This window comes from Bison bison, unplaced genomic scaffold (assembly GCF_000754665.1).
Source record: "Bison bison bison isolate TAMUID 2011002044 unplaced genomic scaffold, Bison_UMD1.0 scf7180017864270, whole genome shotgun sequence".
Lineage (NCBI taxonomy): Eukaryota > Metazoa > Chordata > Mammalia > Artiodactyla > Bovidae > Bison > Bison bison.
The window spans coordinates 1259137-1274414 of NW_011494842.1; the positions used below are offsets into that span (position 1 = coordinate 1259137).

General features: G+C 36.3%; 1 protein-coding gene across 1 annotated transcript; it reads right to left on the bottom strand.

Annotated features, from left to right (window-relative positions):
- Positions 1-5768: 5768 nt before the first annotated feature.
- Positions 5769-10831, bottom strand: KIAA1586 (KIAA1586 ortholog). Its single transcript, XM_010848705.1, is given in 8 exon segments — positions 5769-5942; positions 8609-8952; positions 8955-9019; positions 9021-9427; positions 9429-9484; positions 9487-10122; positions 10125-10289; positions 10292-10831. Coding segments are annotated over 8 exon segments (2298 nt in total). The 5' UTR covers positions 10743-10831.
- Positions 10832-15278: the final 4447 nt, after the last annotated feature.

Consider the following 15278-nt stretch of genomic DNA (forward strand, 5'->3'; position numbering starts at 1 on the left):
GTGAGAGCTGGACCATAAAAAAGGCAGAGCACTGAAGAATTGATGGCTTTCAAATTGAGGTGCTGGAGAAGACTCTTGAGAGTCTCTTGGACAGCAAGGAGGTCAAACCAGGCAATTCTAAAGGAATTCAACCCTGTATATTCATTGGAAGGACTAATGCTGAAGCTCCAGTACTTTGGCCACCAGATGCAAAGTGCCGACTCATTGGAAAAGACCCTTATGCTAGGAAAGGCTGAAGTCAAAGGAGAAGGAAGCAGCAGAGGACAAAATGGCTGGATAGCATCGCTGACTCAACAGACATGAATTTGAACAAACTCTGGGAGATAGGGGAGTAGAGAGGAACCTGGTGTGCTACAGTCCATGGGGTCACAAAGAGTAGGACACAACTCAGTGATGAAACAACGTGACAATTCCAATGAAAATTTTAAAGGTATTTAAAGGGAAGAGGGATTAGGCAAGATCGATCATAAAACTTATCTGGGCTAAAAAACTTATGAAAATTGTCAAAACATTGTTAAAAAAATTTTAGTTATAATTATCAGGTATTATAATCTCTAGTAATTAGGACATTAAAATGGCAGAATTAAGGCATAAATTAATTTCATTTCTCTCCCACTTTTTTTCTGAAATGAATATTTAAAAAATAAGTCCATAAAGACAGCAACAGAGGAGACTTTCTTTTGTCATCATCGTGTTGGGAATATAGAATGACTACTCCATGCCAGGTACTCTGTTATGCATCTTACACATGTAACTTCATTTGATCCATATAAACTAATGGTGTATTATCTGGTATCATCTCCATGAGCCATTTGAAAAACCTTTGTGAGAAATGAAATAGAGCAGTAACTGATTTCACAGGATAGAGGAAGCAAACCAGCTTGCCCCAGAAAACCCAGGAGGGACTCAGAACTGACACCAGGTTGTAACAGATGATGCAGATAAGGTTCCATGTAACAAAGAGACGTTGAAAGACTGCATAAAGGGGCCCTAAATCCCTCCTCCTACACATCTCCACATCTCAGCAGTAAGTGAAAAGGAGACATCCAGGGCCCAGGACACCATGAGGAAGAGCTAAAGAGAATTCACTGAAAGTCTTGTTGGGGAACACTGTCACTTCCAGCCCCTTTCCCCTGTCATGTGTGCAAAGTATTACCACTGGGAGAACCACAGGATCCTCTGGAGAACAAGTCAGTACCAATCAAAGGAGTCAGACTCAGACTGAGGATAATCAGGATAATCCCCCACAGAGATAGCTTTCTACCAAGGGACTCAACATTTAGATATGTAAAAACATCCAAGGATCAAATACTAAGACCCTTGAGAGGAAAGGTAAATCTAAGATAGCAGAAAAAAAAGAGGAGGGTGGGGATCTTGGCTGAAAATGGGGCTTCCCTGGTAGCTCAGATGGTAAAGAATCTGCCTGCAATGCGGGAGACCCAGGTTTGATTCCTGGGTCAGGAAGATGCCCTGGAGAGGGGAATGGCTACCCACTGCAGTATTCTTGCCTGTAGAATTCCATAGACACAGGAGCCTGGTGAGCTACAGCCCATGGGGTCTCAAAGAGTTGGACATGACTGAGTGACTTAACACACTGACTGAAACAGATACTACCTAGAAAATAATATTAAAAAAATTTTATTCTAGAGGGCATCCAGAACTAAACACTGTATTTTATTGAAAACAAAACAAGAGAACAAGAAACAGGTCTCCAAAATTAGAATTTTGACAGTTGAAATTAAATATTCAATAGATGTCTGGAAGTTATATAGCCAAGGAAATGTTCCAGAAATGGAAAAAGAAAGAAGGTTGGTTCAGTTCAGTTCAGTCACTCAGTGGTGTCTGACTCTTTGCGACCCCATGAAACGCAGCATGCCAGGCCTCCCTGTCCATCACCAACTCCCGGAGTCCACCCAGACTCACGTCCATTGAATCAGTGATGCCATCTAGCCATCTCATCCTCTGTCATCCCCTTCTCCTCCTGCCCCCAATCCCTCCCAGCATCAGAGTCTTTTCCAATGAGTCAACTCTTCACATGAGGTGGCCAAAGTACTGGAGTTTCAGCTTTAGCATCATTCCTTCCAAAGAAATCCCAGGGCTGATCTCCTTCACAATGGACTGGTTGGATCTCCTTGTAGTCCAAGGGACTCTCAAGAGTCTTCTCCAACACCACAGTTCAAAAGCATCAATTCTTCAGCGCTCAGCCTTCTTCACAGTCCAACTCTCACATCCATACATGACCACAGGAAAAACCATAGCCTTGACTAGATGAACCTTTGTTGGCAAAGTAATGTCTCTGCTTTTGAATATGCTATCTAGGTTGGTCATAACTTTCCTTCCAAGGAGTAAGCGTAGACACACACAAAAAACTGCAGAGACAGATAAAATGAAGGAAGGGTGGGAGAACATTACATCCCTGAATTCTGGGAAAATTACTTTTTATACAAATCCTACGAACATTACATAGGATTTGTATAAAAAGTAATAAATTTTCCCAGAATTCAGGGATATAAGTATCCAGATTGAAAGGGTCCATCATGTACCCAGCACAATAAATTTAAAAAGATAAACAACAGGCACATTTTCATCCAGTTCTAGACTATCAGAGACAAAGAAGATTACAAGAGCCCTAAGGAGTATGAGGAGATAGGCTGTACAGAAAAGAAGGTGAACCGGAGTTGCGCTGCACATCTGAATAGCAATTGCTATTGATATCTTAACAATATCGAGTATTGCTATCCATGAACCTGGAATATCTCTCCATTTACTTAGATCTTGATTCCCTTCTTCAGAATTTTAAGTTTTCCTCATATAGACTTTACACATATTTTGTTAGATTTATACCTAAATATTTCTGTAGACAACATATAGTTAGATCTTACTTTTTTAATCTACTCGATAATCTCTTTTAATTACCATATTTTGACCATTCACATTTAAAAAGTGACTACCAGGGCAATTCTCTGGTGGTACAGTGGTTAGGACTCTACATTTCCACAGCAGGGAACCAAGATTTGATACCTAGTTAAAGAACTAGGATCCCAAAAGCTATGTGACATGGTCAAACAAATAAAAACTTTAATAAATAAATAAAATGACTATTGGTATAGATGGATTAACATATACTACATCTGTTACCTTGTTCTTTTTTCCTTCTTTTGTTTTTGTTTTCCACTCTTTACCTGCCTTCTCTGGTTTTACTTGAGCATTTTATATGATCCTATTTTATCTTATCTCTTGGCATATCAATTATATATTTTTTTAAAATTTTAGTGGTTTTTCCAGTGGTTGCAACATATATTCACAACAAATTTAAGTCCACATTTAAGTAACACAATATTGCTTTCTGCTTACTCTTATTTTTCACTTACTGTATTTTCTTTCAGATGTTCCAAGATTCTCCTTTAATGGTTTACAGAACTTCCTTTAAACATTCATTTTAGCATTGGCCTGTAGATGACAAATGTCCTTAGTTTTCCTTCATTTGAAAATGTTTTGGTTCCTCCTTCATTCCTGAAGGATAGTTTCACCATATAGTATAGTCTATGTTGACAGTTCTTTCAGTATTTGAAAACTGTGCCACTTCCTTCTGGTCTCTTCTGTTATTCAAATTATCTTCCTCTGTATGTAAGGTTGGAGAAGGAAATGGCAACCCACTCCAGTGTTCTTGCCTTGAGAATCCCAGGGACGGGGGAGCCCGCTGGGCTGCTGTCTATGGGTCGCACAGGGTCGGACACGACTGAAGCGACTTAACAGTAGCATATGTAAGGTGCCTTTCCTCAAAGCTTTCAAGATTTATCTTTAGTTTTCCAAAGTCAGACTCTATACAGTTGGTATGGATCTCTTTGGACTTATCTTCTTTAAATTCACTTGGCATCTTGAATTGAGGTTTGTCTTTGCTCACTGGGGGGAGTTTTCAGAAAATGTATCTTCAAATACTTTTCCAGCCTTGCCCTCCTCCTTTCCTTCTGGTTCCCTGGTGACATGGATACCAAACTCTGTTACAGCCCAAGAGGTCCCTGTAGCTGGACTGTTTTTTCCCCAGATCTGTTTCCTCTCTATTGTTCAGTTTGTGTAGCTTGTATTGTTTTACTTTTAGATTTACGGATTCCTTCCTCTGTTCCATCCATTCTTCTCCTGAATCAATCCAGGGTTTTTATTTTGGTTATTATACTTTTCATTACTAAAATTTTCATTTGGTTCTTCTTTCAGTTCAGTTCAGTTGCTCAGTTGTGTCCGACTCTTTGCGACCCCATGAATCACAGCACGCCAGGCCTCCCTGTCCATCACCAACTCCCGGAGTTCACCCAAACTCATGTGCATCGAGTTGGTGACGCCATCCAGCCACCTCATCCTCCGTCATCCCCTTCTCCTGCCCCCAATCCCTCCCAGCATCAGGGTCTTTTCCAATGAGTCGACTCTTTGCATGAGGTGGGTTCTTCTTTACATCTTCCATTTCTGAGACTTACTCTTTTTGTGCAGATACTTTCTATGTTTTTGTTTCAAATTCAAAAGCATGTTCTTAACTGCCCATTGAAGCATTTAATGACAACTGCTTATAATCTGTATAATTCTAGCATCTATGGCAACTCAGTTGGTATCTACTGTCTTTTTTGCACTGGAGATAGTCTGGGTTCTAGGAATGACATGCCACTTTATAACTGAAACAGATATAACTGGTTATTATAAGACCTTAGATCTTAAACTTTCCAGAGATACTAATTTAGAAGCAGAAAGGGGGATGTTGTTTGTTGCCTAGTTACTCCCAGGTAGAAGTAGTCCAGGCTTCCTAGTTATCTTCTGTTAATACCTGAAATTGAGGAAGAGGCTTCATGCTGAGCAAAGGTAAAAGTCATGACTCTCCATTAGGCCTTCTCTGATATCAGCGCAGTGGGGTGGGGTTCAGGTCAGTGGTACTTCCTTATAAACTGGCAGAGATGAAGTCCAGGCTCCCCTCGTGGCCTTTGGTGACTTGGATGAAGCTACCATGTTTTCTGTGGTAGTGGGCAAAGCAGAGAGGCTACTGTATAAAAAAAATAGTTTCTGTCTTGCTAGCTTGCCCTTCTCTGATCCTTTGACTAGAGACAGCAGGCTTTCTGCAGGTTTTTCTATGTGCATCCACTGGCATTTCCAGGTTACTGGCTTCTTCAGTTCCAAGCTTGGGATTTATGAGGCAAAAACTCCGTGGTTCTAAGATGGTTTTGTTTGTTTTCTACATTATCAGTTGCTATTAAAAATGGTAAGTATAAAAATCTTGTTGAAAATTCTAAACCATGAACATCTCTACAACATTAAACAAACAGGAAATATTTCCAACTAATTTTTAAGACGACCTCAATTTCTCTTCAAAGTAAACATGAAAGGTCAATTAAGGCATAAGAACTATGTATCTGAAATTTAAAACTGAAGAGAATCTTTTTTCCCTTAAAAGTTCACTGGGAAATAGGAACATTTAGAGGTGTAAACAACTCATAAAAATGAACTGACATATAGGAAACACCCAAAACTAAGCAAACATTTACTGAGATTCTATTATTATGTGATAGACATTACTAATAACCAATGTTCAACTCTTTCCCAGAAACTCACTACCTAGTTGGGGGTGGGGGGTGGGGGGCGGATACAAAAAATGAACTCTTATAAGGGAAGCAGAAAGATTGAAAACATTAGGAAACTAGTAAAGGATTTTCAGCAGGGGAGAAAAATGGTAAACGACATTCCTCCCTCCCTTGCCTACCTTTATTACTGAAGCTAGGAAATGTCAAAGCTCACATTCTAAGCCTCAACTCCAATGAAGGATGGCCACATTCATACACTTCTGGCCAGTGAAATGCAAACCCACTTGAAAAGGCTTCTGGCAAAGCTCTTAATTTTCTGATATCCAGAGTTTGTTCTTGCCTTAAATCCAGCATGTACAAAACTGTGCCAGCCATCCTGTAACCCTAAAAGAAAGGCCAAAAACATCCCAGATAACACAGTAATGACACCATCGAGCTACTCAAGCAAAGCCTGCAGCCCTCTCCAGATTTGTTATTCAAAATAAGTCCATTCAAGTGATTTAAGTTAGGTTTTCGTTATCTGAATATATTCTTGACCAATAAAAGTTTTAAGAATAAATGTATATTTCAGAATGGCCATTCCTGAGTTATTATGGAGGACGGATTGGAAGGGGCAAGAATGACACAAGGAGACTTAAAGAAAATATTTTTATTTTTTAAATCCACACGGAAAAATTCCTGTTCTTCTTTTTTAAAAGAATTGATTTGCCTTCAGAGTAAAAGCACACCAGTTTACAAACTACATTTGTCCAAATTAAGTAAATTCAATAAATCTTATGTCAATTCAGTATCATTAATACTGAATTCAGTGTTACTGGGTAAATTGAACAGCAACTCTAAATTGATCAAAAAATGACATTAAAAACTTTTTTCTTGTAGTTTTTATAGTAAATTTATAGAACTGTCAAAGTTAAAATCTGACCCATACTGATTCATATTAGAAATATGTGTGAAGTTACATGATTTTTAAAGTTTCTATTTCAAAATAAATTCTAGTACTTGTCTAGGTAGCACAAATGGGCTTTTCCCCATATTTGGAGTTTCAAATTTAGATCATTCATATGCTATGTAATACTGGGCACAAAAGTGCCATTTTCTCTAATTACTAATTAAGTATTTGGCTAGCATTTCTGTTGCTGCAGGAAAATCTTGAACTGGTGTTAATGGTATAGTAAGTTTCTTTCACAATTCAACCAACTGGCAGAGATCACTAAATTTACTGTCTTTTAATTTGTTCAGCAATCCTCCAATAAGCTGACATTGATTCATAGCACTGCAACTGTACTCATGACATCTCTCAGAGAAACCATTTCAGAAAACTGAGCCCAAATACTTTCAAACTGTATCAAACAGTGCAACAAAGAAATAAGGGAAACACTACACTCATTTAAAAATCCCAGTGAAATCTGACATTGACCTAACCTAGCTGGAACACCAGTTATTGTGGCAAAAAGTTTTTTTTTTTCCCTCATCTAGCTGAAACTTTTGATAATTAATTAAAATATAGCTATACACATTTGACTTTTCAGGCCATGAACTGAAGTTATTTCATAAGCTTTTAAGCCTGATGAGACAAAAGGTACTCCAAGTGTTCGTTGGACAGCAACTCTTCTGTTACATAACTCATCTAAAGCTAAAGAAAAGTATTTGTAATTTTTCAGCTTTTGAATCAATTAATCCTTAATACTGTTATAAATTTCTGTATTCCATAAGCAACGTTTGGTGACAATCAAAGACTGTACTTTTTTTCAAAAGATATTTTTAGGCTTTAACTCATAAATTTCTAACAATTTCTATAACTGAAATAATATTACTATCTATCTATGTAAAGCTAGTTCTTTTTCATCCAAGAATTCAAGCTGTTACATATCTGGCCAAATTTAACATACTCAATCCTTTAAAAAAATTTTTGTTAGAAATTTCACTGAGATTTCAGGTGCCTAAATTTCAATTCTTTTTTGACCTTTGAAAGGTAACTTCATTCATTCATTCATTATGCATTTTCTGGGACTGTCTCAATACTGTCGACTTTACTGTCTTATTTTTTGTTAAATTACAGCTTGTTTTTCTCTGCCGTAACAAACTGCAATCATCATTCACTGTGACGATGCCACATACCTTCCTCCAGTCTTTCTGTTTACTGTCCTAGCTGCAGTCCTAGCTTCTGCAGCTCTACTGGTTCTTTTTCAGTAGGCCTTCATTTTAAACTAAAAATTGTTCATATTTATATCTAAAACAGAAAAATAATTAAGCACCTTATTTTAATCACCAATTCTGATTTACAAAAGTAATCACTATAATTCCTTTCGTCAACCAAAAATATTCAGATAAACACACTATGTTACATTGATTCAAAGGAAAAAATAATTTACACTGAATACATCCACTGATACTAACCAGTGATTGTTTGTACGTAATACCAGACTTAGCACACTCTAACAAACTTAAAATATATTTTTTAAAAAACAAATGAGTTCAATAAAATATTTTACACTATTTTCCTTTTTATATTTAATTAAAATTAAATATTTGCTTCCTTAGTCCTAAGGCATATGTTGCTAGTGGTTACCATATTTGATAACATATAGGGAAATGAAAAAGACAAAAGCCACAAGGATTGTAGTTTTTATTCTATTTCTCTTTTATTTGCTATAACTTTCAGGGCTTAGAAGTAATCTGGGTTATATTACTCTTTTATATCCTTACTAAACGTAAAACAAAGCAAAAGTGGAATCATTGGATGTTCTTATAGAGTCCATGAAATACATATTCGGCCTACTCTAGCAGACATGGGCCAATCTCTAAAAACCCACTACTCCAAAAATAATCAACTTTATCTCCTTGGAGAATGCCTTTAAACAGCAATATACGGACAAAAGTTTAACAACTGACTTTCAAAATAAAAATTTATGTATATATAAAGTGTGCAGAACACATAACTTACAAATAATAAATCATACACAATCCTATTTCTGGCCAGCTTGCAGGATCTTAGTTTCCCTACCAGGGACTGAACCAAGGCCACAACAGTGAAAGCACCGAGTCCTAACCACTGGACCACAAGGGAATTCCAACACAATACACTTTAAGTTTCAGAGAGCCAGCTGATTCTCATAGGCTCTTGTTGACTTTTGCTGAACTCCCTTATCTATAGCTAACCTGTGGTTGCAGTTTGACCAGGATTTTACAAAGGCAGTTGCATCCCGACCAGCTAATTCTTTTTCCAACAAATTTATTGTCATTAAATCGGATATATGATCTATAGTTAAACTGTTTCTCACCCTTGTACAAATTATGTTCATTAAATTGAAACCTTTCAGCTTCTGCACTACTTCACTACTGACTACAATGGTGCTATTAGCTTTTTGTATGGTTTTAGGAACTGAAACATTGACTTTATATTATTATTTACAAATTCCCCAAAATCATTCAAATCAATTTCAAATTTTAAAATTTCACACAAATAATTTTTTTTCACCAGTTATCCATGGTGAAGTTATTTCTTCATAAGGCCATGTAGAAGGTTCTGGCAAATCAAAATAATTAAAAATACTTTCATCATATTTCCTGTTTGATAAAAGACATAAGTTCATGTGTTGAATTATATTTTCTAGTAACATGTTCCTAGGAAGGGCATTCAATTGATTATTTCTATTAAATGGAATATCTTTAAACTTATCTGATTTAATCAAACCTTCAATTTGAGATTCATGCTTTCCAGTACCAATTTTTAAAATTTCCAAGGTTTTTATTGTGCATTTGATCAATTTTTGTGCTTTCTGAATGTTAGTTGAGCTTGACTGTAGTGCAGTTGAAAGTAGTCAAAATTCTTCAAGAATGTCAATCATTAAAGGTTTTACAAGATATTGGAATGTTAGGTAACCTCTTTGCCAAACCAGAATGCGAATGAGAAAAATGCAAATATATACAGGATATGCATTCCACACAGCAGTAGCAGGTTGCAGACTACAAAATTCCTACTTTGGTCCCTTTACCTGGCCAGTTTTAACAAGTTCAACTTCAAGATCTTTAGGTACATTCCCTAAAAGCTTGTTTTGATTTTTATTAGGTGGATGATAATTGGAACAACTTTTATCAAGAAATATTTTTAAATGATTCACTTGTTTTATTTCAGATATTGAGTCTTCAAGTGACAAATGCAATCGATGGTTTAAACAGTTCCAAATAATAATTTCAGGAAAATTTTCTAACGACTTCGTGGCTACTCCAGACTTTCTACCCAGCATTGTATTAGCACCATCAGGATAAAATGCAATTAAATTTGCTTTCAAATACTCATTAGTGAAGCCACAATCATTTAAAGTACTCGATAACGTACTGAAGATACATTCTACTGTGGCTGACACCAGTTCCTTTAAAGAAACAAACAACATAACTGGTGCAGGAGCTGACTATACTGTGTACTGGACATAAATCACGAGGGTCCTCTTCTTTCAAACTGCGGATGCCTCATCAACTATAAGACAGATTTTGGCCTTCTCTTCTATAATATCCTTAAAGATTGTCATCTTCATTTCTTTTGCGGCATGCACTGCTATTCTCACCCCATTTCTTCTTGTAATTCTATTGCCTCTGCAATATCAGACTAAGGTCTATTATGTTTTACTAAACTATAAACTGTCTTGAAAACTTTTACAGTAGCATCAATATTTTTATTACATTATTTATGCACTAAATTAGAAACTGAGTCATTAATTGATTCCTTTAACAATCCTGAATTTTACCATGGGCTTTAGAAACATCATGCTCCTTAATTATTTTTCGCAGAGAAGCCTGTCTAATAGTTTTATAATTGCCATTAGGGGTTACCAAATATGCAATCCACTCCTTGGACATGTGAACATGATCTTCTGCTTTTAATCCCAAATGCTGAACTGTTGAGTAATCCTTACATCCTAATTTACCTTCTTTTATTTCAAGCCATTTGTACTGTTCTGTAAACATAACCACTTGTTTTTCATTCCAACAATCTGGAAGCACAAGATTATCCATTTTTTCCTTTGATGAAGATGACGGCTTTTCTTCAATGATTGGTTGTTCAGCATATTTGAAATCCAATTCCTTTGACTTAGACAACCCACAATAGTTCTTATTACTATCGCTACTTTCTGTATCTGTTTTCACCTTCTTCGCATTTAAAAAATGCAAAAATAACCCTGTCATTTTGTCATCCTAGGAACAAAATCTGAAAAATAATTTTACAAATATAAATAAAATGTATGGTAACACTTTTAGGGTTAATGCAGAAAGTTCTGTTAGTGATTTCTTAATTTAATTTAATTATTTTTAATTATTTTAATTATTTATAATTAAATTTTAATTATTTTAATTATTTATAATAAATTTTATTAAATTTAATAAAATTTAATCTAGAATACTTACCTTGATTTTCAGTTTGTGCCTATAACTTCAATGACTTGTTAATTTCTTGAAAAATCCACTATCAGTTTTTTAAATTCTATTGTCAATAATAATGTCACAAAATCTGGCTTAATTTTTGATTATTACCTAATTCAACATAAAAGTTGCTCATATTATTTACAAGATAGTTCTACTGTGAAAAATGGTTGATATTTTCATGTACATGATTAAGAAGAAAGTTAAAAAATATACATCTCAGAACTTCACTCATTCATCAATGATATATCAACACTTTTGTTGAATCAATGAAGTTTTCAAATACTGCAAGATTTCCTCAACTTTTCATACAGAATAGCGTCTAGTAGTTAAGACACATAACACATTTTTAAGCTTAATCCATATTAAGATTTCACCTATCACTTTCTTCAGTTTAGACAATCAACAAGTAAACCAACCCCTACTTTGCAGTCAACTACCTCGCTGTAAATACTCCCATCACCCTTCAGGAGCACACCATTATACAGTGTTTCTACCACACAGTACAACAGACGTGAATAACCTCAAGTGTGTAGACATTAGGTTGTGGAGAGATTTGCGTATCTATTACCTTAAATGTAATGATAACCTATTTACTTTCAAATTTGTATACACTTGAACTTTTTAACTGAAGTACAGTTGATTTACAATGTTGTGTTAGCTTCTGGCTTACAGAGAAGTGATTTGAGTTATATATATTCTTTTCCATTATAGGTTATTACAACACACAATAGGACCTTGTTGTTTATCTTCTTTATATATAAAAGTTTGTATCTGCTAATTCCAAACTCCTAATTCATTCCTCTCTCCTCTTTGTCTTTCATAACTGTAAGTTTGTTTTCTATCTCTGTAAGTCTATTCCTGTCTTGTAAATAAGTTCATTTGTATCGTATTTTAGATTCCATATGTAAGTAATATCATACTTGTCTTGTGCTTGTCTTTCTGACTTGTTTCACTTAGTATGATAATCTCTAGGTCTATCCATGTTGATGCAAATGGCATTACTTCATTCTTTTTTATGGCTGAGTTATACTTGAAGTTTTAATAATATCTATGTTTAACAATCAGCTCAAATTTAACAATTGATTCTTGCAAGCCAGTTCAAGCCATGTCCAGAACATACTGCACTTAATGACAGAACTGAAGAAACACAAACATACTTATATCACTACAATAGGTTCTAGGCTCTTTATCATCACTACAGATCAGATCAATGTATTCAAGAACAGGTATTGATGGTCTCTCCTAAAAAGGAAGTCAGCAGACTTACAAGTCATGAACAATCATTGAAACCACATGTACATTTACAGTCACTGGGGTTTTTTGGTTGGAATTAACAAGAATTCCTATGAAGAAGAGGCCTCACAGGTGGCACAAAATAATCAGAAACAGAAGCAGCAGACGTAAAGATTCAGAGAAGACCAATATGCAAAATGACAAAACCGAAAAGAGCCTAAATATACATAGAGGGGGAAAAAGCCAAATATTCCTTGGAAATAGGGAAACAGTCCAAGGATAATGTTAAAAATACAGATATCATGGTACAGTATTTTACAACTGGGATGGTTATCAATAATCCTTTAGATCTCTAAGCTCAAAATCATGGAGTTCTTTGATAGTTCGGTTTCATCCTCTTTATCTTTATGAAATCAAATATCAAATTTCCTCAATCCTTTCCTAACACACATACTACCTTCAACATCAATAAGGCCTTAAATACCCCAGTCAAAACCTAGATTTTATTCTACAGGCAAAGGAATCAAATTAGTAGTGTTGAGATGGGAACCACATTAGAGATGTGTTTCAGGGAGATTAGCAGAGTATGAAATGGGGGATTAGTTAACAAGATAACCAATTCAGACAAACAGTAATGTAGTACTAATGTAGAGTGAGGGCAAGGAGAACAGTGAGCCAGCTGGTGGCCTCTTCTGTAGTACACTGGACTTCAGAAAAATTACGCCAAAGATACTGGTGCTCTCTGTACTCCCCAATTTTCATCATTCCTTCCTTTCAGCATATTGTGTTTCAGTTCAGTTCAGTCCCTCAGTCACGTCCGACTCTTTGAGACGCCATGGACTACAGCACGCCAGGCTTCCCTGTCCATCACCAGCTCCCAGAAATTGGTCAAACTCATGTCCATCGAGTCAGTGATGCCATCCAACCATCTCATCTTCTGTTGTCCCCTTCTCCTCCTGCCTTCAATCTTTCCCAGCATCAGGGTCTTTTCCAAGGAGTCAGATTTTCGCATCAGGTGGCCAAAGTATAGGAGTCTCAGCTTCAGCATGAGTCCTTCCAATGAATATTCAGGACTGATTTCCTTTAGGATTGACTGGTTTGATCTCCTTGCAGTTCAAGGGACTCTCAAGAGTCTTCTCCAACACCACAGTTCAAAAGCATCAATAAACAATATTGTGTTTAGTTTGGCGTTTATATATATGGCAATATACAGAGATGATGCTATGCCATAATGCAAACTGATGGCTGGAAAATTAGATTTATATGAGAAAACTAAGAAACGTAAACCAGAATACATCAAGGAGTAACATTCTTCTTGATAAAAGATATAAAAAGAACACAAAAATTTTTTGTATCTGACAACACTCAAGCAGAGACTTGTACCCAGTAGCATTTCATCTTTGCTGGATGGTACTATAAAAAATATAGTAATAAAACACATCCTGATGGAACCCAGCATAGGATAGGGTGAGAGGAAAGTAAATTCTGATCTGAATGTAGCTTAAAATAGAATTGAATTCTAATTTTTCTGTGCCACCATTTAAATGCAACAGGAATATTTTTACTAGATTCTTCTCATATTGTAATTCCACTCAGAGCATATAATTCACTTCTTATGGAGCTGTCAAATTTTTAATCCTCTATTTGTAAACAAAGCTATTTCTATTTATAAGAGGTTCTATTAGGTTGGATATACACTCCTCTGGATGCAAAAATACAAAAAATTCTCTATATTTAAAGTAAATTTAAATTGAGTTCTAAACCTCAGCTGAACACAAGTGGATATATTAACTGTCAGAATTTACAACATAATTATGCATTTAAACCTCAGAGTATGACACTAAAATTGTACCTATTTTTCCAAATTAATTTTATAGAATTTTACTGTATTTCTCAAAGTAAAACACATATCATAAACACTTACATTACGCATATCTAGAGGTGCACAAAACACCATCAAAGTTATCATGTCCTATTCATTGTCTTTACACCATAGTCAGAATCTAAACTATTTTTCCTAATGACCCCTGCAGTCCTCTTTCCTAATGTTTTTCAGTACGAAAACAGACATCATGGCTCTTCAGTTTCCATAGCTGCATCATTTATTCCTCACCACATGGGGAGGTGAAGTCAGCATACAGTTCTTGGTACCTCAAAGCTCCAAGTGTCAAGAAGAGAGTATCATATGAACAATTTTGGGGAAGAACATCAAAGAAATGATCTGGTAAAGAATTTCTATATAACCCTAAGAAAACAACAAAAACAAAGTTACCACAATCCTTAGGGAGGGAATTTTGTTTGATTTAAAACCAAGTCATTTACATGAGTGCCCTAAGCCTACAGCAACTAAGAAACACACAAACATTGTGTGTTTCTCGGTCAACAGGAACCCAGTTAAAGAAAGACTATACTTTTAATAGCAAACCTCAACTAACTATATTCAAAAAGAGTAGTTCACAGTAGACACATTCTCCAGCTAATTGAGATACTACTTTAAGCAGAGACTTTGTAAAACTTAACAGTTTGGGATGGAAATTATCCTGAAATATATCACAATACCCCATTCGGTTATTGCAACCAACGTTTTACTGTGTTCAGAGCTACCTATTGGCACCCCACTCCAGTACTCTTGCCTGGAAAATCCCATGGACGGCGGAGCTGGTAGGCTGCAGTCCGTGGGGTTGCTAAGAGTCGGACACGACTGAGCAACTTCACTTTCACTTTTCACTTTCATGCATTGGAGAAGGAAATGGCAACCCACTCCAGTGTTCTTGCCTGGAGAATCCCAGGGACAGAGGGGCCCGGTAGGAGGCCGTCTGTGGGGTCGCACAGACACGACTGAAGCGACTTAGCAGTAGCAGCAGCATACCCCTGCACCAACATTAGGGTTCCCAAGCCCCACCATCAAATCCTCATTCCATAGGTCTGCAGCGGGGAGCAGGATTCTGCACACTTCCACTCCCTCATGCTTGAAAACTCTGTCAGAAGGGGATAAACACAGAAAGATACAGGATGCTCCTGTGATGCAGGCCCCTCACTGTGAACCTGGCCTGCGGGACTGTGATG